At 40.5% G+C, this 24,121-nt stretch overlaps 1 protein-coding gene across 1 annotated transcript in view; it reads right to left on the bottom strand.

The window, feature by feature from the left end:
• The window catches only part of Cap2 (CAP, adenylate cyclase-associated protein, 2 (yeast)), a 118,322-nt gene that overhangs the window by 9,684 nt on the left and 84,517 nt on the right, over nucleotides 1-24,121 (bottom strand). The window contains exons 7-10 of the mRNA XM_005403406.2: nucleotides 10,397-10,586; nucleotides 8,816-8,988; nucleotides 7,423-7,546; nucleotides 7,248-7,330 (exon numbers count right to left, since the gene is read on the bottom strand). Of these exons, the coding sequence (XP_005403463.1) occupies nucleotides 7,248-7,330; nucleotides 7,423-7,546; nucleotides 8,816-8,988; nucleotides 10,397-10,586 (570 nt within the window). The remainder of the gene's footprint in view (nucleotides 1-7,247; nucleotides 7,331-7,422; nucleotides 7,547-8,815; nucleotides 8,989-10,396; nucleotides 10,587-24,121) is intronic.

Below are 24,121 nucleotides of genomic sequence, written 5' to 3' on the forward strand. Positions count from 1 at the left end.
TATACTTTGACCCCCTTTGTTAAAGATAACATGGGACGGTTCAGTTTCTGCACCTGCTGTTCTGCTCCATTGATCTACATATCTGTTTGTGCCAGCACCATACTTTTTTTTTCTTTTTTTAAAACCACTGTAGCTTTGTACTATAGCTGGAAATCTGGGATTGTGATGCCTCTTGCTTGTTTTGATTGCCCAGGATTACTTTTGCAATTCTGGATCTCTTCTGGTTTCATATAAATTTTAGAATTGTTTTTAGGGTTGTGAGGAATGCTGTTGGCATTTTGGTTGGGATTGCATTAAACCTAGCTTTCAGTTTTGACAATGTTGTTTCCACCTATCCAGCAACAGGATATCTGTTTTCTGATGCCCTCCTTGAGTTCCCTTTTCAGTGTACTGTAGTCTTTCACTTCCTTAACTTTTAAGTATTTAATTTTTCTTGAACCTATTGTGAATGACATTATTTTCTAAGTTTCTTTCTCAGTGAGTTCATTGTTAGTATAAAGGAATACTATTGATCTTTGTGTGCTGATTTTGTATTCTGCTACATTGCTGAATTTATTAATTCTAGCAATCTTTTGGTGAAATTTTTTGGGGCCTCCTATGTAAAGGATCACATCATCTGCAAATAATGATAATTTGATTTCTTCCTTTCCTACACATATCATTTTTATTTTTTTCTCTTTCCTGATTGCTGCAGCTACTGTTTTGAGTACTATATGGTGATAGTAGACATCCTTTTCTTGTGGTTTAAGAAGGAAAGCTTTCAGTTTCCCCCATTTTATTTGATATTAGCAAGGGGCTTGTCATAAATGGCTTTAATCAGATTTAGATAAGGTCCTTCTATACCTATTTTTATCAGTTTTTAAAAAAATCATGAATGAATGTTGTATTTTGTAAAAGGCTTTTTCTGCATCTATTTAAAATGATCATGTGATTTTTGTCCTTGATTCTGTTTATGTGGTGTATTACATTTATCGATCTGCATATGCTGAACTATCCTTGCATTCTTGGGATGGAGTCTGCTTGGTTGGGATGTATGATCTTTTTGGTGATTTGTTGATTTCTGTTGGCAAGTATTTTGTTGAGGATTTCTGCATCTATGTTCATTGTGGCCTATAGTTTTCTTTTTGAGCCCTGTCAGGGTATTAGAATCAGGGTAATGCTATCTTCCAGGAATGAGTTTGAAAGTACTCTTTTTCTTTCAGTTTCATTAAAGACTTTGAGGAGTATTAGCGTTAAAGCTTTTCTGAAGTTCTTGTAGGATTCATTAGTGAATCCATTGAGTCTTGGACTTTTCTTAGGTGGTAGGTTTTCATTTCTGCCCCAATTTCATTACCTTATTGAACTGTTATTGTACTATTCAGGGTTTTTATATCTTCTTGGTTCAGTTTTGGTAGTCCATATGTATCTAGAAATCTATTAATTGCTTGTACATTCTCCCATTTTTGAAGTATGAAATTTCATAGCATTTACTAATAATTTTTGGATTTCAGTGGTATCCATTGTGATTTTTCCCCTTTCATTTCTAATTGCATTGATACAGATTTTTTATTTTTTTGCTAAGATTGGTGAAGGTCTTGCCTGGTTTATTTTTTCAGACAGCCCCCTCTTCAATTCATTGATTCTTTGTGGGCTTTTTTTTTTTTGGTCTCAATTTCCTTAATTTCTGCTCTGACATTCATGATTTCTTTTCTTATACAGTACTCTGTTTGGATTTAGGGTGCTCTCATTTTTCCAGGATATGAGGTGCATCATTGTTATTGATCTGGATTTGCTCTGTTTCTCTAATGTGAGCATTCCCGGCAATAAACTTCCCTCTTACGATGGCTTTCATTGTGGCCCATAGGTTCTGGTATTCTGTCCTGGCATTGTGGTTTGATTGCATAAATTGTTTAATTTCTTCCTTGATTTCTTCTGTGACCCACTGATTTCTGAGGATATGTTATTTGATATCTAGGTGTTTGTAAAATTTCTATGATTTCTACTGTCATTGATTTCCAGTTAGAGTTCACTATGATCTGGTAGTATACATGGGATAACTCTGATTCTTTTGTATTTATTTAAGCAGCTTTATGGACTAGTATGTGGTCTATTTTAGAGGAAGTTCTATGCACTGCTGTGCTGCTGAGAAGAATGTGCATTCAACTGTGGAAGGGGAGAACACTCTGTAGATGTTTACTAAGTCAGTTTGTTTGATGGTATGGTTCAGCTCTGAGATTTCATTATTTGTCCAGTTGATCTATTTGTGAAAGTGGTGCACTGAGATCTCCTACCATGACTGTGTTGGTTTTTATTTGATCTTTTATGACCAGTAATTTGTTTTATAAAGCTGATTGCACCAGTATTTGGTGCATATATTTACAATTGTTACCTCTTCCTGTTGAATTATCCCCTTAAGTAACATGTAGTGATCTTTATTGTCCCTTCCAATCAGTTTTAATTTGAAGTCTACTTTGTCTGTAGATAAAATTGCTACCTCGTCTTGCTTTTAGAGTCCTAATGCATGGAATACTGTTTTCCATGCTTTCATTTTTAGTCTATAAATTTCTTTTTGGATTAGATGTCTCTTATATGCATTAAGCTATTTGGTTTTGCTTTTTGATCCAATCTTCCGGACTGTGTCTTTTAATTGGGGAGTTGAGCCCATTTACATTGAATTATTACTGAAAGATGTTGACTAATTCCTGCCATTATGTTACTTTTATGTAGTTGATTCTTTATTTTTACTGATTAAAAAGTTTAAAAATTGCTAAACCTGCTTGATGTATTCATTCTGTCAGACTTTTTGGCATCTTGATATCATTATCTCATATCCTTGAGAGTTTTTTGGAGTGCTAGTTTGGTGGACATGAATTTCTTAAGATTTTTTTGTTATGGAATGTTCTTATTTGTCCATGAATTTTGAAAGGTAATTTTGCTGGAGATATTAGTCTGGATTAAAAGTTGTTTTCTTTTAGAGCTTGTAATAATTCACTTCAGGCTCTCTGGCCTTTAAAATTTGTGTTAAGAAGTCTGCTGTAATCCTAGTAAGTTTACCTTTTTTATTTTTATTTTTTGCTTTTCTTTGACAGCTTTTAAGATTCTGTTCTTGTGTTGGGCTTCTGGGATTTTGACTATGATGTATTGTGGGGGCTTCTTTTCTCATCAGAAGTGTTTGGGGTTCTGCATGCCTCGCTTTCCTGTATATTAAATTCTTTCCCCATATTTGGAAAGTTTTCTGCTGTGATTTCTGTACACAGATTTTTTTTATTGCATGGGTGTGGTCCTCCGATGTTTCTATAACTCGAATTAGTGTTAGATTAGTCTTCTTTGTGTAATCTTGTAGCTGTTGGGTCAATTTTCCTTGCTCTATCATTATTTTTAAGATATCTCTATTTCTTAGTTACTTTCTCATTTATGGAACAAAATACCCAACACCCACAAGTTAAATGAGGAAAGGTTTAATTTAGTGCATAGTTTGAAGAGGTTTTATTCCATCCAAGGAATGGTGGCATAGCAGGTGGACATGGCAGAAAGAAACAGTTCATGGCATAGCAATAATATAAAACGGAAAAATCAAAACAGCATGAAGCAGTGAAACTTCCTTCTTTCCCTTTTTGTTCCATCCATGCTTTAAGACTACAGCTTGGTACCACCTACATGCAGGGTTGGTCTTCCCTCTTCAGTAAGTCCATCATCCACACCCAGAACTCTGCTAAACCAGTCAGCAGACTGATCCACTATTACACACTCATGATCCAGTACCACACATCCATGATCCAGTCATTCCCCAAAGCTCTACCTATGAGCACATGAGGCCTTAGGGCATGTAGATATAAGCTATTATACTTTATGTATATAGTTATCTGTGTCATTTTTGTCTTCTAGATCTGATACTTTCTTCTCACACTGGTTGCCTCTGCAGCTCAAATATTCCATAGAATTCTTTATCGCTGGAATTTCTGTTTGGCATCTTTTCATGGATTCTATTTCCTTGGTAAACTTGTCATTCATGCTCTTCTAATGTTTTACCTGATTCTTCTTTAGACATATTGATCAATTTGTTTATTAATACTACTGTTTCATTATATTATATTTGAACTCCTTAAGTTTCTTTGTTTTCTCTTTGATCATTAAACCATTTGGTTATTGGTTTTCTCTCCATTGGCACCTTTTGTATCTACCTGATGGGAGGTTGGGAATTTTTGGAAGCATTTTGTTGACTTGTTTTTTCACGTTTCTGTGTGTGTGTGTGTGTGTGTGTGTGTGCGAGCATGTGCACACATCAATGCCTGCATATACTGAAAGTTAAAGTCAAATAGAATGAAGATATTTTATTATCAGTATGAAGATCTCTTTAGTTAGGTTCTGCTTTCCAATGATGTGATCTTGGTTTTATTTATCAAGAAGTAATATATCCCATTTCAAGTGATTCAGTTTCATTGAGTTGGACATTCACTGTGTTGTAAGAAGAGAATCTCTACACGTTACAACAGCATCAACACATCCAATCATACATGAATCATGACCACTCCAACTTGTTTTGACAATTTCACCCCTGTACCAATAACCCTCACAGACTATACTGATGCTTGTAATTTGTCTCAAGTGTGGAGGACAGGAGGAAGGAAAAAGGAAGGGGGAAAGGAAGAAGCAAGTTAGTAAGAGGAGAGGGAGGTAAGAGACATGTGAATAGGTAAAAAATAGAAGGTTGGCTCTGTTGGAATTATTTTTATAGCTGGAATAAAGGGCGAGTGTGGAGAGGGTTTGAGAGAATATTTGAGGAGGGAATGCAGAGGGGTGGAAGTGTAGTTAAGGATTGAGGGATGCCTTGAGGTTGTCAGAATCTGTTAATATCTTTTACTTAGTTTTGCTTGGACCCTCTCCCATGGTTCTGTTAAAGGTTACCTGCCACGCCCTTGAATGGTATTATTTAAGTTAACGCACTGGTTAATTCTTATTTCCTTATGCACATATATAGGCATCTGTTATATATATGTCATAGCAAAGCTGCAGAGGAGCAGAGGGAAGACAAGGAGGCAAGGGAATGAGGAAGGGAGGAGAAAAAAGATTATAAAGGAAAGAAAGTCAAGAAATAAAAGAGAAAAATGACCAAAGAGAGAGAACAGGACAAAGGGGAAAAACCTTAAAAAATAAAGTAAAATAAGAAAATACTAACAAAGGAAGAAGAAACACACACACACACACACACACACACACACACGCACACCCAAGAAAACCCAGAACAAATAAACAAGCAAGGAAGTAAACAAGAAAACCTTCACACAGCTGCTTTAGCATTGACCTTGAGGGTCCACACAGCTGTCTTTACACTGCAGTCGTAGTCTGGTTGTGAGTAGCCAAGTACTTTCGCCCTGTGGACCACTCAGTTGCCTGCCCAAAGTAGCGAGGGAGACCCGCCTCCAGGCTGCAAGTCGTGCTCTGGGTGTGGCCAGCTGTAGGCCTCTACCACTGATTACCTCAGTTCACTTGGGAAGGAATGGTGGACGGCCTCATTTGCCAGCGCAGGACGGTTGGCGGTGGGCAGGACCTCAGGCCATCTGCTCTGTCTGGCTCCCCTCACAACCCTTTAGAGCCTGGAATTTGGTGCAGCAAATTTCTTTCCATTTACCCTCATGTGTCAGACTTTTAGTTCCTGTTTCAGGGTACCTGATATTTGGTGACTCTTGCTGTTACCCCCTTGGCGGTCATGATTTTTCCTATCTTCTGTTGCTATTGTTAACTTTTTCCTAGGTCTCCTACAGTCTTCTTGGCATTTTAACTCGTGTTTTGTATTACATTTTCTAATACATATTTTCGTTGTAAAGAAATCCTCTTGATTTTTCTGTTTTATATTGCCTCTAACCATTTTGTTGACTATCTCTGTAATGTTAATAGCTTGTTGAATCTCTTGGATATTTATGTTAAGGCTTTTTTTGTTAAATAAGGACATGTTTGTCTCTTCCTTTTCCAACTTTATGGTTCTCCATTACAGTGGTGCCTTGGTTCACAATTTTAATTTGTTCCATGATTATGGAAAAGATGGCTATAGTTGTGTTTGGCACCCGATAAAAAGGTTACAAACAAAAACAAAATTTTGCCAAACACTCTGCTTGTGAACCAAATTGTTTCCCAACAAAAGCATTCATGAACCAAGGTACCAGTGTACTGTTCTTATCTTAGTACATAGGTTAGAATCTTTAACACAGGATAGAACAGAAGCAATCACAGAAGGAATTCTCTTCTTGTTTCTGATTTTAATGGCAATTTATTTTAAAGTTTCAAATGATACTTTTAGTTTAGTTAAAAAGCTAAATCTTAGTTTGGTTACAGAATGTAGTACATCTTCTCCGACTTTTTGATAGGATTATCAGATATAGATATAGAATGGGCATCAGTGCCTACATCTCATGATGCCCAGCCAGGACTATTTGCATTCACTGGACACAGGTGCAACAAAGTCTTAAATGACAATTAGCAGAATGTAACATGTACAATCATACTGACTCTAATTAAAAGTGTCAACAGTGAAAAGCCCAGTAAAGCAAAGGGAAAGAGTTTTATAACCAAAATCTAATTTAACAATCATTACTATGAAATATCGAGTAGTAAAGGGTAATTAACCTTATGAAAAGAGGCAACCAAAGATAGAAGTTACAGTTGGCTGAAAGGAAGAAGTCCTTCAGATTTGGGTGTATTATAAAATCTCGTTTGTCTAAATCGCAATTGCTAAAGGAGTACGATTTTTTTTTCTGTCTTAGCAAATTCAGTTCTAATTCTATTTCTAGGTTGTTTTTCTGATTATCTCATTGATCCTGAGGAAAATTTTTTCTTACTCCTTTCCTAGAACAAACTTTTCCAGGGGGATATATTCTCTTTGGGATGATGGTATTATCCTAGGACAATCTTTTAGTATTTTTATGTATGCAGTAGTTGATTCATTCTGTCATGTACTCATCAAACACTTACTGTATGTCTACTGTGTGCGGGTATTGTGTAAGTCTCTAGACTGATAAAGACAAAGATTAGTTAGCTGTCCTTGAAACAGAGATAGTAAATCAGTGATTGCAGCGTGAGACAGGACGTGTTGTAAGAGGTGGAAGAAGAAGACAGGACTTCACAGAGGAGGGGATGACAAAGCCGTGCTTGGAAAGAGCATGACTAGGAAATTTTGGGTGGCCATGGAGGAGAGAGGGCTCCCCTTCCACGCAGAGTGGACCATCCCTACCCAGCCCTCATGAGGGCAGAGCATGGCGGGAAAGGGCGCTTACCTGAATTTGAATGTCCCTGGAGTTGATCACTTCCACAATGCCCACCACATTGTCAAACACAAGACCAAACTTCTTACAGTTATCTAGGGGGAAAGATACGTCATCACTAAATATTTGCACGTGTTTATACAAAGCAGCTCACCCTAGGGACTATAAAGCCGTACGTGTACCCTACCAATTGTAATGGAATTGATTTTCCCTTTTATCTGGAGAGTAGATCGGTCACATTTGAAAATGTAAGATACTTGTTTCAGTTCGGACTCCGAAATTACAAGGTCATTCCTGTCTTCTTGGTACTCCTAAAATGAAAAGAGATATAAATATTAAATAGAAGGATATATAGGTAAATGGAATCTTTTGCATTCTGGAATGACTATGGAGCTCAGCATGATGACAGCTTTTCGTTCTTTCAGAACCATTTCTTTACAGATAGAGCCCCAGGTCTTGTCACTGTGCACATGAAATGGATGAGACGCTGCTTGGACGGGGCTTGGGGTTAATTTGCAAACTGTCAGGTGTCGTGGGCACGCTGGCCAGTGGGTGGGGCTGGAGCACTGATCTGCTCTTGATGCTTCGTCCAACAGGAGATGGGCAAAGGGCTGGCAAAGGGTCCCAGCCGTAAGTAGTCCAAGCCCCAGAGCCTTTCCAGGCTGTGACAACCTTTCCAGGGACACTGGTTCATAATCTTTAAGGAAGCTCTCTGGGTTGACAGGGGACACCAGCTTGCATTGACATTCAAAGTGTCTTGGGTGACTCAAATTAGCCCTGAAGGTGGTGGGTGGCAGTGGCCGTGTGTGGTTACACCAGGGCCTCCATCGGTGCATCCAAGCGTAGCAGCCTTCAGCAGATTGGAGTGGGGTGCAGACTCCTCGGTCCACATGCTCACGGTTTCTGTGGCCTCTTGGTTAAAGTGTATGTCCCTTTGTAGAGTGTGACAGCACAGTGGTGCTTTCTAAGGGGAAGGAGAGGGAGAGTGATTGCTTGATTGGTACAGAGTTTTAGTTCCGCAAGATGAAAAGCGCTCTGTGGATGGATGGCGGCTATGACAGCAGAACAATGTGAAGGAACTCTATGTCACCAAAATACATACTTAAAAATGATTTATGGTGAATTTTATGTTATATATATTCTACCACAATCCAAAAAAGTAGCTTAAAAAAGTTTGAAGAATGGGAACCAGTGAAGAAAAAATTACAGAAGCATCTAGAAACGCCTTGGTTCCTATTCTAGCTAGTGCTCTCTGCCTCTTGTTATGGCACTTAGAAATCTTTAAGGCCTTGATAAATGGCTTCCACTGGTGGTCCATTTGTCAGAGGATGTCAAGAAGAAAGGCTAAACAGCCAGGCAGGCTATGACAGGGTGGCAGGGTGGCACATGCCTGTAATCTCAGCACTCTGGGAGGCTGAGGCAGGAGGATCACAAGTGTAGCCCAGTTTGAGCTGACTTGGTGAGACTGTCTCTAAATAAAATAAAATGGGCTAGGGATATAGCACAGTGTGAAGGCCCTAAATTCAATCCCTGGAACCAGAAAAAATGAAAAAGAGTCAAGGTCAAGGGAGTCCACTCACCACTCTCCATTTCTTCCCCTCCAACTCAAACACGGGAGCATGTTTCTGTGGTGAGTGAGACTTGGGAGACGTGGGGCTTGGTGTGAGGCTCTTGGTTGGAGATCGAGTCTGTCCTTGTGCCCGCAGGCTGGGATTCTTATAAGTCTTCTGATCATCTCGGACATGCCGAAGCCCTGTGAGGATCACACACGTGCACATGTTTCTTTACATTTGATGTAAAGGGAAATGTCCAGGATGTAAGATGCACAGGAGCTTTGGGTCCTGCTATTTGCACGATAATCTAGTGCTCAGGGAGAAGATGCAAAGTCTGAACCCTGCATGTGTTCAGATAAACAGAAGCAGTGGATGATTTTTAACTTGAGGAACCTTGTCTTTAAGAGATAGGATAGTAACAGTTCTGTAAAAGACAACCCCACAAACCCTCAAGCCACCTTGGCAAAAAAGATCTTAAGGTTTATTTCTTGTCTGTTGGCCAAATCATCAGCCATGGTGTCAATATTCAGAGCATTCCTGGAACTATCTAGTGTAAGATGCAGCTGACTTTAGAGGTAAGGAATCAGTTTATGTTTTTACTTTGCAAATGAATTTCAGGCAGGACAGCAGAACTTTGAGCCAATTGGGGCTGGGGATGTAACTCAGCAGCATAGCGCCTGCCTAGCAAGCGTGAGGTTGTGAGTTCGATTCCTGGGTTTGAGCCAATGCTAAAGTTAGAATTCTGTGCTCTTAACTCCCAGCCCAGTGTAGAGGGACACATACACCCTAAGTCTCCCGTGTAATGCAAAAACACATTTGCATATAGTTTCTGGCAATATGACTATTTAGACATTTAAATAATGTTTTTAAATTAGCCATTCACCATGAGGACTAAGGCAGCTCAAAGATGTAATTCTTCCACAAGCTAATATCCTTTTCAGGACAAAGGTGCTAGCATTTGCCATTTTTATTTCAACTGATCTTTTTTTTCCTCTTTGTATTGGGGGGATCGAACCCTGGACCTTCACACTGACATACATTCTCAGCCCTTTTATTTTTTATTAAAAGGTAAATGGAGGCAGGCATAAGGACGCAGGCCTATAATCCCAACACACTAGGAGGCTGAAGCAGGAGGATTGCAAGTGCAAGCGCAGCTTGGTCAACTTAGTCACTTAGCAAGACCCTGTTTCAAAATGAAACATTTTAAAAAGGATGTTCTCAAAAGAGCCCAGGCTGAGCTTAAACTCGCAATCCTCTGCCTCAGCCTCCCAGAGTGCTGGGACTGCAGGTGTGCAGCGCCATGCCCGACTTACTCCACTTGCTCTTGATGCTTTGGTTTTAGAGGATGATGCTGAGGCACTGGGTGGTACGGTGTAGTGTCTGATAAAGAACCCAGGCTCTCCGACATTCACATCTGTTCCATGTTACAGTGCACCAAGCCCGTCTGGATCAGAAGAGCACTGCAGGTGCCTGTGTTCCCAGCTGCAGTTCCCTTCCCCTGTGCGTGGGGGACAGGGGAGGAACAATGCATCCACAGCTGGAGCCCTGGGGGATCCGCGTGCTGGGGCCAGAGGGGCAGGGCGAGGCTTCCAGGTCTCGCATGCTCACCTTTGGTGATGGCTTCTCCCTGGTTCAGCTGGGCAAATAAAGCTGAGCGAGAAGGAGAGGACTCTTCTTTTCTGCCTTCATTCTCAAAAAGTGGAGGCGGCCCTGGAGGAGGCAGTGGCGGAGGGGGTGGTGGAAGGCCAGGCCCAGCAGAGAGGACAGAAAACGCAGATGCCGGGGATGCTACAGGACCCTGCGGGAGACAGGATGGGGAGCTGCACTGGGGCCCAGCCGTGGCTGGGATCGTGCTTGTGTTGTGGGACCTGCAGTCACCGAGACTCCGCAGGGGATCCCATAGGGCTCCCCTGTACATCGGGGCGGAGGACCTGGCCCAAGGGAGCACGGAGCACTGTTGGCAGAATCTGCACGTTCAGGAGGCCCCTGGCAACTCTGAGGCAAACAGAGCCATATTCACAAGTTCACATCCAACGCTCATCTCACCTTGGCCGGTTTAGAATTATAGGAAAAAAGTGATCCAAGGGGTAAGACGAGCATTTTAGGGACACTGGACACTGCAACGCTCAAGGAGAGAGATAGCGAGAAATGAAATGTATTCAATGATTACTAGTGGTTTTGAGCTTTTTTGAGCAGCTAAGAGAGAGAAACTGAAATTCTCAGGAACTCATTTTCCAAATATGCAGGCGTCAAGCTGCTGGAGACTATTGAACCTGAAGGCAGAACGGAGGGAACCGGAAGCATCTGAGGCACACTATGTGAACTGTCAGTAGACGGAAAGCCAGACTCCCCTAGGCTAACCTTTATCTTCTCTGCTATGTGAGGTACAACTTTTATCCAATATGAAGATCTCACAAATTTAGTGGCAGTCAAAGGTGACAGGCAAGAGGCAGGATTTGTTTTAATGTTTGCAAAGGACTCTATACAGGATGTTCTCAAAGAGCTTAGAACTAGGAGACAGGGGTCTGGGGATTTAGCTCAGTGGAACAGCACCTGCCTGGCAAGTGTGAGGTCGTGAGTTCGATTTCCGGTACCAGAAAAAAAGACCAAAAAAAAAAAAAAGAAAAAAACCAAAAACAACAAACTAGGACAGAAATACATGCATATACACATCAATCTTGGAACACATGTACCATTTTACTTTTTTCTTTTGGTGGCACTGAGGATTGAACCCAGAGCTTTGGCACTGAGCTATAGCTCCAGTCCTTTAAAAATTTTTTTATCTTGGGATAGGGTCTTGCTAAATGGCTAGGTTGACCAGGCTGTGCTTGAACTTGCAATCCTCCTACTTCAGCTTCCTAGAGTGCTGGCATTACAGCCTGCACCCTTATGCCTGCCTCTATTTTACTTTGAAACCTCAAAGTAGAACTGTATTACTATGATAAAAATTTATAAGCCAATTCATTTTTTTAAGTCAGGACACTAAAAAGTGAGAGTGATGGATATGTAATTCAGGCTTATATATTTTAAGTGCCAAATACAAAAGGTAAAATATTCCATTAGTACAAAATATTGATAAACTCATTATCCCCTTACTTTCATAAGAAGCTCAGTATTATAAAGTATCAAAATCAGGACATTTTAAACTATAGCTTTTTTAAAATAAGCAATTTTCAAGGTATTTATGATTCCTACTCAAGGTAGAATTATCCTGAAAATAAATGATTCTTCTCTTATTCAAAATGTCCAGTCTTAAAATCTCAGTGGGGTGGAAATTTCATCTTCTGAAGATATAATTTGCATTGTTTTGGGGTTTCTAAGGAAGGCAAGCCTGATTCTTCCATCCAGATTCTAGGGTCAAGTAGAAAAGGATTTCACAGTTCTTGAGACAGACTAGTTTTCCCTCCAGTATCTGAAATGTTTTCTATCATGTCACTGGGGCGCAGTTTGAGAGTTTGCTCTGTACCATAAAGAGCACATTATACAAGCTTTGCATATCAAGCAATATTTGAGTCCTCAGTTACAGACACCGAGAGCCACCAGGTATTACTTGCACCCCTAAGCACATAACAATTCAGGTAGCTGGTGAAGGGATAGAGCCCTCCCCCAATATCTGACACACCAAAGCTGTACACTGGAAAGGGGAGACCATCTGGCTTCTAAATCTTAGATTTCCATGGTTCCTTTGCTCTCAGAATTCAGAACTTTTCTCCAAGAGCCAGGAAGGGACCCAGAAAGAACAAACCATATGTTCAACTTTTTGGAACTTCGATACATTCAGATGGTTGACCCAGGACAACAGACGAAGGATTTACTGCAACAAATGTTGAAAATAAAAGTCAAACAACAACAATAACAACAACAAAAGGGCACTCGGGACCCACAGAAACTCTGCCTTGCCTTAGACTTGGCCTTTTTTGCATCCCAGCTCATTCCCGTATTGCCCTGTAAGAGCATAATGCCAGGCTCTGGTTTCCAAGGTTACTTTTCAATTAGCATTCAGGGGTGGAACTGAACAGGGACTCAAAGTCAAACTGAGTAGACTTTCCCTTAGCTGGATCTCGTGGCCGGCCCTGCAGAGGAACTTACGTTTACCTTTCCCCTGTCCTCTCTCTGTAGGACATTACAGCTCTCAATGCCAGGGCTTTCTATGTTCTGCTCTCACATATAATCCTGCTGCAATCCCGGCCTGACACAGAGTCTTCAGGTGTCCCAGTAAAAAAACAGAGGGAAAGAAATGTCCAGGAAGGGAAAGGATCCACAAACTGTGGAAAGTCTGGTATGTGCCAGGCACTATGTTCATTCATTCAACAGATACCTTCCATGAGACTCCTCCTGAGATGAACTTTAATGACAACAATATGACTAGAAATGTACCGAAACACCTCTAGCAGAAAATAAGACAAGAAATCAGAAAGGCAGTTAAAATCTACAATAAACTATCAGTCAAGAGCAAAGGCATAATTTGAGCACATATCTGCTTGATTTTTGAACCCTTCTTCAAAGAAATTCTTTATGCTACATTTAAGATCTTTAAAAAAATCACTAGTCTGAGGTCAGAAGTATGGATTCCCTTGACACATACATACTATTGTGCTTGCGCCTTGGGTTAGAATATGTGTGACTGAGGTAGTGGGGCAGAATAACCTTGGTTTAGTCTTTGTCTCCACGAATCCTCACTCTTAACGCTTTAGCAGCTGATCCAGATCCTACAGTCAACTCTGGATGAGGTCCCATCCTCTGGGTGGATAAGATCTCTTGGGCTTTGACACTGACATCTTAGCATCAAACGCATCTCATCCTTGATGCTGAATTTGTTGTGAGTTGGTTCCCTTCTAGAAACTGGCTTCTTGCCTCAATTCATTTTTCCTAAATACCCACTGGTTCCAGTAATGGGATACTTGTATCCAAGTCCTGGCTCTCCATCTAGTGATCAAGTTGTCGAGGGCACTGCCCAGCAGGGTTTTTTGAAAGGTAGGCATCAGGGCAGAGGGAATGCACCAGCTTGACTACACTGAGTGGTAGGAGTACACAGATACAGGGGTGGAGCCCCAGGTGCCCACTGAGTGGGCCCCTCCTTGTAACGCAACTGAGGCTACAGGTCCCATGGGAAAATGGGGTTCTGAGGATTGGGGGTGCCGGATGGGGTCGAGTTTCCATCCTTCACAATGGGAGTTAGGTTTATCCAGAGACACTGAAGGGTAAACTCCCTGGTAGACAGACCTGTCAGGAGGAGTATTCTGGACCAACAGTTGCTGCCCTGGATCCTGAAGGAGATGGTGCTTCATGAGGCTCCCTCCCTTGCTGTGGACCCCAGAAGTCACAAGAAACCACCGCATCAACCTGCAGACCACAGGGGCTTCTCTGCAGCCAGGCTTCCAGTCAGAGGTGCATGTACAGAAGCATCACTTGCAAATGATCTCACTATCTCTGGTCCCTTTCAAAGAAGGCCTTTCTCAACCGATTTTTTTTACAAGATGTCTTCCCCTAGCAGTTACTGTCATTTTATTGCCACAGTATAGACTCATACAGCATGGTGCTCAGGACATAGGAGGGTGACACCATGTGACTTGCCAAGGTCATGTGACAGGCAAGTGATGTTGAGCCAGGGAGGGAAATCAAGGGAGAAAGACTTAACCATAGCCAAGCGGCAGTGACCCCCTCACAAACGCCTTTGAAGAAAATTCTTTATCATGCTGATAAAACGAATCTTTTTGGTATCTTAGAGACCCAGACTGGGAGCAATTGAAAAAGACATTCTATTCAAGTCATGTAACAGTAGTGTGCAATTTAGAAGTAAGAAAAACAGCACATTTATGATTTTAAATGGCCATATTTGCAGGGCAAAAGTTCACTTACATTGCAAGAACACAGCACAAAGCCTAAAAATGTTGCTTTTAAGGTCTATTAAGATTAATTTTGAGAGCAGATGCTTGATTATATACTTTTTTTCCCCCTGGTACAAAGACTTTTTAAAAAGTTAATGTATTGCAAATCCCCTTCTCTAACCTAATTTCACTGTCCAGGGAACAGCTGCTTCTTCTGTTTTTGAATATGAACTGTAGCTATAAAATAATGAAAGCATTGTAAGCAATACATGAACCATTTAAAAGTTTTTGGTTATATACACTCTATATAATAGCAGCCATGCTATATGTACTATAGTTGTGTACCAATGTGCCCTGTAATTTGTTTTCACTCCGTACAATAATCTGTCATTATTTCATTACTTTAGAATTTTGATTTTATTATGAAAGGGAAATTACTTATAATTCCTAAATGGAATCTTAATCTTGCCTTGATGGGGGTAGTTATATATATGATGAGCAGTCCACATTAACCCACCCACCACAAACACTGTTGTCTTAATTATCCAGTTAATTCGGGTACAGTCTAAATTTGGATCTTAGTAAGCCAGAAAAATCACTCCAACTCTTTGGTTGAGTTGGTAGAAGGTAGGACGAACAGGGAACTTGTAGGTGGGGTCAGGGTGCCGGAGAGGGGCTGCAGTGCTTTAGGCCTGGGCTGCACAGTGGCTGCTTTGTAGACCTGTATCCTAAAAGGAGAGATTGAGGACTTAAGCAAGGGAGAAGTACATACGACAGCATTGCTCTCTAATGTCAAGAATGGTCAGGCAACCAGTGTCTTGGCTAGTGCTTTTACTAAGTTTTAAGAAGCAGAGACCAAAAAAATAAAGATACCCTGTGATAATTTCTTGGAAGAGATGGATTATGTTGCTTACAACAGAACTTTAGTTAAAATGTCCCATCTATAACACTTGCTTAGTGATAGTAATATTTTGAGCCACCTGTCTTTATGTATTTGTGGAGACTGTAGATAAAGCCACAAAAATGAAACAGCTGACACGCAGTGGTATTTGTGGGTCTTACTCCCCTCTTCTGGCCTCCGTGGACACACGTTTGGCTCACTGCTTGGTCTGTTTCTCAGTCGGATTTGCTCTTTGGGGGTCTGTTGCTGAGCCACCTGGCCATTAATTACCTCGCTTACCTTTAGTGATCTCTACGTAACAGGGACAACTTATATGTGTCCAATTGTACACTTAAGGGTTAAAAATCACAAGGCTCCTGGGTGTGGTGGTGCATGCTTGTAACTCTCAGTACTCTGGGAGGCTGAGGCAGGAGGACTGCAAGTTCAAGGCTAGCCTGAGCAATTTGGCAACTTAGGAAGACCCTCTCTTAAAAGTAAAAATTAAAGGCTGGAGATGTAGTTCAGTGCAAAAGTCTTGGGTTCAATTCTCAGTACTACACATACACACACAAAATAAGTTAAAAAAAAAATCCCAGGCCATATCAATCACAAATATATTTCCATCTTCATGCTACAACTTAGGAACTCACAATATTTTGCAATTGAATTTTTTAAAATGAAATGTTGATTCATTTTTCCAAAGACAAAGGATCCCAAATGATCTGGTACAATACAACATATAAAATATTAGGGTGCTAGACTTCATATATTACAAAGAACACGTAATTAAAAGAATTAAAGACTATTGTTTTATACAATAAATAAGACAGTCATCCTAGCAGCAAAACAATTCTCAAACTCATGAGCCAAGTGTGGTGATGCATGTCTTTGTTCCCAGTACTCAGGAGGCTGAAGCAGGAGGATTGCTTGAGCTCAGGCATTTGAGACCAACCTGAGCAACATGGTGAGATTCCATCTCAGAAATAAAAAAATCACATATTTATGATTTAGGATTTGATTATGTTTTTGGTGTCAAAACTGAAACTAATTTCTATTTTCTGAAAGATTTACTTTTATCAATTCAACTTGTATAAGAACTTAAATAATTTACATTTGTACAAGTGGTAATTGAAAGATGCAATGAATGCTTAAATTTTACTTATTACCAGAATAGACACGTTGCTAACATATGGGTGTGTTTAAACTGGGAGAGTATTTTGAAGGGGATTAATGGTAATGTGCTTTTTACAATAGCAAATTTTTAAAGCATTTACTGTTTTTTATAATCATCCCACATTGATAACTGCTTATAGTAATTTCTGTCAAAATCATTAAAATGTGTTTTCATTCCCTTTATTCACAAGATCTGGCACTGTGCAACTTCTGGCTCTTCGGTAAACATTTTAAATAAATTCAGGACGTGTATGCAGCCATGTCAGCACAACTAAGCACAGTGACAAAAGAGGTCTTCCAGAACTGCTTCAGAAAGTGGCAGGAATAATGGGATAAGCATGTTTAGAGGGAAGAGGAGTAATGGCAATGTGTCCTTTACTGTAATAAATATATGAAAATGTATACATTCCCTATATTTTTGATCACACTTTGTATTTATGCCACACTTCCACTACAAGACAACTATAATCAAAAAGATAGTCATACATAGACTCACAGATGATCATTCTGTATGTACATTGTAAGTGGAAGCCAAAGTGAATTTATGAGTTTGGTCTCTATTCTCTTTTTTTTAGCACTTAGTCGAATTTTGTGACTTCTGCCAATGAAAACAAAGCTCCTGGGAACATTCCCAATAAAACAGAATTGTTAATAATACCACAATGAAATATTGTATAATATTTTGAGTATGCGTTTGTTAATATTTTTTACAAAGTTAATTCCTATTTCAGCTATGGAGACAGAACACTACTGGATTTTCAGGTTTTCATGGAAGTACCTTCCATAGACATAAAAAAGATGGACACACGATAATGAAGGGAGTGTAGGGCTCCTTTTGATCAGTTTTCTCCTGAGGCAAACCTCCAAACATCCTTATTGCAAGAGGAAAAAGGAAGGTCATTCAAAACCCAGACTTCAAGGTTTCATCAATGATTTCTTTTTTTTTTTCCCTCTGGTACCGGCAATCGAACCCATGACCTTGCACTTGCCAGGCAGGCGCTGTGCCGCTGAGCTAAATCCCCAGCCCCTAATCAAGGATTTCTGATGGTTATACTTGTCCCCATCTCTTCTACACTCCTGTGGTCTCTAGATGATGCTCCTTTGATATCTCAATAGATCAGAGCTTTAAGCAAATGAAAAAAAAAAAAAAATAGAAGAAACAAAGTCACTTCTAAGAATAAATAACAGTGTTATATTGGAAAGCAGCCTGAGAGTGATGCACATGGTCCATACTGGTACCTGTAGACCTGTAACTTAGTGTTTTTATTCTTGTCTTCATTATATGTCCAGATGTGTCCTTGGAAAAAAACATAGGTGGTAGCTTCTGTTCAACATGTCCAAAGTAGAAATTCTGGATAAAAGCAGATCAAGCAGAGGCCAGAAGAATAGATGGAACACAATCTAATTTGCTCAAGCGGTCCAGATACTCCACATACATGATGCTGATAAGCAGCTTGAATTATTACTTTGGCCTTGCTTTGCTATTGATATCTGGCTCAAATCTGGAATTTTCAGATTGCCTTTTCTTCTCATCTGCCAGCAGCGACAGCTTGACAATATACTTTCTCATAAAAAGAGGAAAGATAAAATTAAATTTTCCATGAGAAAACTTTCCAGAGTTAAAGATAGCAGAGTATACCCATCAAAGAGACCAAAGAGTATACCCATCAAAGAGACCAACTCTAGAGAACCAACAGCTACATAAAGACCAAGAAAGACATGTGGCTTGAATTAGGTGGATGTCTACTTCATTTGGCCACAAGAGTCTTAAGTCTGAGCATTCACTGGATTCATGTTTCTGTTTTTTATTTCTGGGGGGGATTTTATGGTAATAAAAAAAAGTGTTGTACTTTTTCAAATTATCCGAGCAAAGGCAAAATAAGAGCTGTTGGATTGTTTACATGCGGCTCTATGGTACATATGTGTTCTATTTACCTGGAATTTTTTTTTCATTAAAATACCCACAAACATGAGTATTTCCTGAGTTTTATAGTTGAGATGTGCTAAAGCAGAGGAACTGTCTCAATTTCAGTTCCGAAATTCACAGGGAAAGTTCAGTTGGAGCTTAGGTGATGGAAGGGACGGTGATTAGCTCAGTTGGCATCCAAAGTGCTGCCAGTGAACTGAGGCTAGGGGTCACCTCTGTGTCCTTATCAAGGGATTGTTTTGCTTCTGGAAGATAATTTGTATCTTTCACCCTCTCCTATTTTTGGACAGAGTCTCTCTATACTCCCGCCTGGCTTTGAACTTGCTACGTAGCCCAAGCTGGCCTTGAACTTGTGATGCTCCGAGTGCTGAGATTACGGGCTTGTGCTGTTATGCCCAGCTTCCCCTCTCCTCTCTGAAGAAGACCTTTTTGCTTAATCTACTGTCAGCTTGCGTTCCCTGAGTTTATGCCAGCTGAGAATTAGAGGAGAGAGAGCAGAGCAGCGCTGGCGACCAGCAATGACGTGCACCATCTATTCCGACTTCCATCACTGGGCGGAAGTCAACACACATTTTTACATGGTTTTGAGACACCGTTCATAGTTAATGGACTAACATTTTATGCATCTTCTGAGAAGAAATGTGATCAGAAATGAATGCACTTGATTAAGCAGATGTACATGGACATCATCTATTTCTAAGGCCCTGGAGCAGTTGCCGCTGTGAGTCCCAGGCTGAATTGGAGAAGGACAGCTTCCAAAGAGCTCACAGCCTCTGAGGACAAAGAAACTCTCTGTCCCAGACATGGCAAGTACTTGGTTCTGATCTTTGAGTCTTCTCTAAGACCTAAGACTGTATTTCACTTTGGAAGGTTCTCCAATTTACTACTTAGAAAACTCTTATATGTCCTTCAAGGCCAAACTCAAACATTTCTTCTTTTTGTGGGCTGTATGGAACTTTTCCCAAAGCAAGTTCCCTGTTTCTCTATGTAATGGCCCATCGGGAAACTCTTGGGCTGCTTCACATCTTCTGCTAATCATTTGTCTGTGAACTGAGGTTTGGTCTGAGTCCGAGCTCTGAAGAGCTTGTCATTATTATTGTCTTAATGTCTAATATCTTAATATCATCAGTAATGTGGCTGGGGTGGGGACAGAATGGGTAACAGGACATAGTAAGTTACACTGTGTCCTTCAATATTATGAATTAGGGAACTTTAAATAGCATACCTTATTAGAATATTTCCAGTGTGATAGTTCAAGTGAATTAGGAATATGTATTAAAACTTGCCAGCCCTCAGGGTCGGAGAGTTTGAGCTTTTGGTTATGAAAACATTCTAGTACATGAAATAATCTTGATTGTTAAAGTAGATGGTTTTAAAAGTTACTACTGTTTTGATTTATAGAGATTTATATACTCTAAAAATATTTATATATTTTTGTCAATGAACACCAAAGTTCAAAGGCATTTATGAGACAATAGAGTCAACCCTAGATATAAAAACATTGACTTAGAACCTCATAATACAGCTAACTCCAAACAACTCTGTGTGAAAACTGTGTATGAGCTGGTTATTTGATTGCTTTTAACCCACACATATTCTCCGAAAGACACAGCACAGATGAAAATGAGATTGACCAATGCTTTGGGGCTGAAATTGAAACTGTGAGTAATAATACATCAAGTTAGACAACTGGTTCTTAGATACTGTAACCCAGAGCTCATTACATGCCAACTTGTTACTCTTTTAATTCTGTAAAATTGCTACTGTCCAGAACACCCTCTCTGGAAGATCACTAACCCCAGGTGATGACAGCCTTTTTCAAATTCTGTTGCCCTTTGGTCTCGACAGTTGATGTTGGTGGCCATCCTCTCTTTCTTAGAGCTTTGAGACCCTTGGTTTGTTTAGTTTTCTCTCCTATCTCTTCTATGTCTGTAAATAATGGGGCTCCCCAAGGTTTTATCCTTGATCTCACTCTTTTTTCTACCTGCTCCTCTATTTAGCTGTCAGCTCTAGGGAGATGACTCCCCTCATACATATCTGGGTGTCCCACTCAGTGAGCTCACACCTGTGCTGCACCTGCCGTCTGCACCTCCCTTCTGGGTGGACAGCTCACCTGCTCCTCACACACAACAGAGTGTGATGATTTTTTTCAGAGTGTGAAGGTTTTTCTTTCTCCTCTGTTAAATGCTCTTCATGACTTTCTCTACTTTATTGGCATTACCATAATTATCCCAGAATTCCAGATAGGAAACTTTATGTTTAGATTTGACTTCTCCCTCCAAAGCCATCACCAACTTTGTCTTTCAATTTCTCTTTCTTGGTGTTGCCATTGTTAGGTGATAATCACCTCTAGTTACCTGTTAAAATCTCCTAACACAGAATCGTTGCCCTTTTCTGTTTGTCTGACACAATTACCAAATCATCCACAGCACCTAACTTTCTGCTTAACAACCTACACTGAAGGATGCAACCACATTCAGCCAAAATCTTCTTGGTGCGACACAAGATGTTGCCATCTTGCCTCAACCTACCTTCCTGGCCTCATCTCTTCCTCTGTTCAGCTCCGAAAGATCACCAGCCTTTCAGGTTCTCTCTCTCTCCTTCAGAGTTCCTTGTTCATGCCCTCTGTGCACACACTGAATTCTCTGCCAAAAAACTGTCTTTCCTTTGTTGTCTGCCTAGGAAATTCCCATTCACCTTTCAAGATTCAATTCCAGTTTGTTAGCCCCTGTGTGGCCTTTCCTGCCCACCAAGGACTCTAATTAGCAAAGCTTATTTTCCAACCTAGCTTTCTATTATTGCTATGTTTTATGTACTGTAATAAAAATGCTTCTGTTGGAGGGCAGAAACTATCATAATACCTGGCATATGCTTTGTGCACCATAAACAGCCAATAGGCAGTAAGTAAATGAATTACAGTGGTACCTCAGTTCACGAACTCAATTCTCTGCACAATGCCGGTTGCAAACCAAACTGGACAAGAACCGAATCAAATTTCCTCCTAAGGTCAACGTTGAGCCTAACCCTTAAATTTGATTCAGCTCTGATCTGACTTGGTTTGCAAGCAGAATTACGGAAAGAATTAAGTTCATGAACTGAGGTGCCACTGTACTAAATAAATGGATGAGTAAAAGTGAATGCTGTCCACAAACAACTGCTTTCACTTGAAATATACTAAGGTACGGCTTTTCAGACTAGTATGCATATGAACCACCTGGGGAATCTTAGCAACATGCAGGTTCTGAGTCAGGCGGGCTGGGGTAGGGTCTAAGATGCTGTTTGTCTAACAAGTGCTGGTATGGCTATTGGCCCAAGAACCACACCACCTAGAGGAAGGGACATGGGCACATCCTAGGTCTTCCTGGTTTATGTGAGCATAATGCTGCCCACGCTCTTCCATCATGCCGCATTGTTTCTATGCTTGTCAGCTAGAATGTGAATTTTAAGGGACAAGGACAAGATCTTCAATGTCATGTACCCATTTTTGTATTCTCACCACTTTGTTCAGAACCTTTTGTGTGACAGGTGCTCAGCAATGCTGGTTTAGTTAGGGGTCTCTCTCTTAGAACTCACAGCCATCAGCACCCTAACTTTACTCTCTGCGGATTGGGGCTCCCTTGTTAGTTGAAGATACTCCTGACCCAATCCTGCCCAGTGAGCGACATGACTCTTTTCCATTAGAGAACCAAAGTGCAGATGTTCCTTGACTTACCCCAGAGTCGTGTCCCGATAAAGCCACCACAAGCTGAAGATACCGTATGTTGAACATGCACTCAACACCCCCAGCTTAGCAACACAGCACACCAGAGATGGCTGGCTGCTTCCTCCTGTGATCACATGGCTGAGTGGAACCTGAACTTGCTATGGCTGGCATCTCAAGAGTGAACTGTAACCCTAGTGCTAGCCAGAGAAAGGATCCAAACTCAAATCACAAAGTTCAGCTTCTACTGAGTAATGTGCACTCTGTAACATGTCATCAAATATGCATGGCTTGTCAGTTTTGCCTATTAATGCCTAAGTAATGCTATTGCTTTGCACTGTCACAGGGTCGAGAAGTTGTAAGCAGAGCCATTACAAGTTGTGGAACTGTCTGTAATTGGCACCTAAAGTCTGGGCACAGAGCGAGAGACCCAAGAATGATTAAGTACATGTGATGCGGCTGTGGTTGGGTACAGTGGTGAGTGACAGTCCGAGGAGGATTTATAGAGCTTTATGAGGCTTTGCCCACTCACTCTGACGGGTAAACCTAAGATGTGGGTTTATTATACACTCTAAATTCAAATTTGGATATAAAAAGTTGAAAATAGCCAGGTTTAATGGCACAAGTCTATAATCCCAGCGCTCTGGGGGGCTGAGGCAGGAGAATGGCATGTTCGAGCCCAACCTGGGCAACTTAGAGAGTTATCAAGACTACCTCAAAATAAAAAATAAAAAATAAATGGACAGGGGATATACTGTAGCTCAGTGAGAAGGCCCTGGGCTTAGTCCCCAGTTTTAAGAAAAGTTGAGAATAGAGAATAGTTTTATAAATATCGAGAGGGAGTCAAAGAGCTCAGAAGACTTGAGAACTTACAAGCCATGCATATTTGATGACATGTTAGAGAGTGCACATTATTTATAAGAAGGAGGGATACCCTCTGGCTGAGTTGTAATTTGATCACAGGCAAAATGTTAAATTTTTGCTTTGTTGATGGGTAGTTGGCCTTTACATTGAGAAACAGGCTGAAAAGATGTATCTACCTGGGCAAAAGAAGCAGTGACTACAAATGGTCTTGCTTTGGGAAAGCAAAACTCCTCCTTTCCTACAATTTTAATCACTCCCAATGATTTGCATTTTCCTGGGTGTTCGTGCAAGGTAAGGATGGATGACGGCTAATACATAGGGTAGATTTTTTTGTGCATGTGTGGTGCCAGGAATCAAATTCATGACCTTGCGCTTGCCTGGCAGGCACTGTGCCACTGAGCTATATCTCTGGCCCAAGGGTAGATTTTTAAAACTCATATTATTGACATTAAAACTATATCACCATTACTTAAGATTTCGTATATATTTATCCATGCGTAGTTTTATTCTACTCTACGAATTATATCCTAGTTTTCCCCCAATGTTAAAGTAATTTAGAAATATATAACAGAAATGTATCAACAAGTTTAATGCTGGAAAGATAATAAAGTCATTGCATTTATCCTGTTTATGGAATATTTTTCATGTCCCTTTTCCAGCCCGCTCCAACAGAACGGCATAGTAGTTTGGATGGTGATCTAGACAATTTATAGAAAAAAAGCAGTTATTTCGGTGACCCTAAGTGTAAGAACTGGGCCTTAGTCTTACAGCTTTGTTACCTGATTCGAGGGAAATGCCAATGAATTTTACAAATCTGACCAGTGGCAGAGGGTAATAAATTACAATGGGTCCTGGGAAAAGAGCAATTTACTCAACAATCTCTACTTGAGCTGTAGCACTAAGGAAGCAATGCAGTTAGTATGAAAGAGCAGGAGGAGTTAAACTCACTGGAAGGGGCAAG

This window comes from Chinchilla lanigera, unplaced genomic scaffold (assembly GCF_000276665.1).
Source record: "Chinchilla lanigera isolate Chin_1 unplaced genomic scaffold, ChiLan1.0 scaffold00082, whole genome shotgun sequence".
In the NCBI taxonomy this organism is placed as follows: Eukaryota; Metazoa; Chordata; class Mammalia; order Rodentia; family Chinchillidae; genus Chinchilla; species Chinchilla lanigera.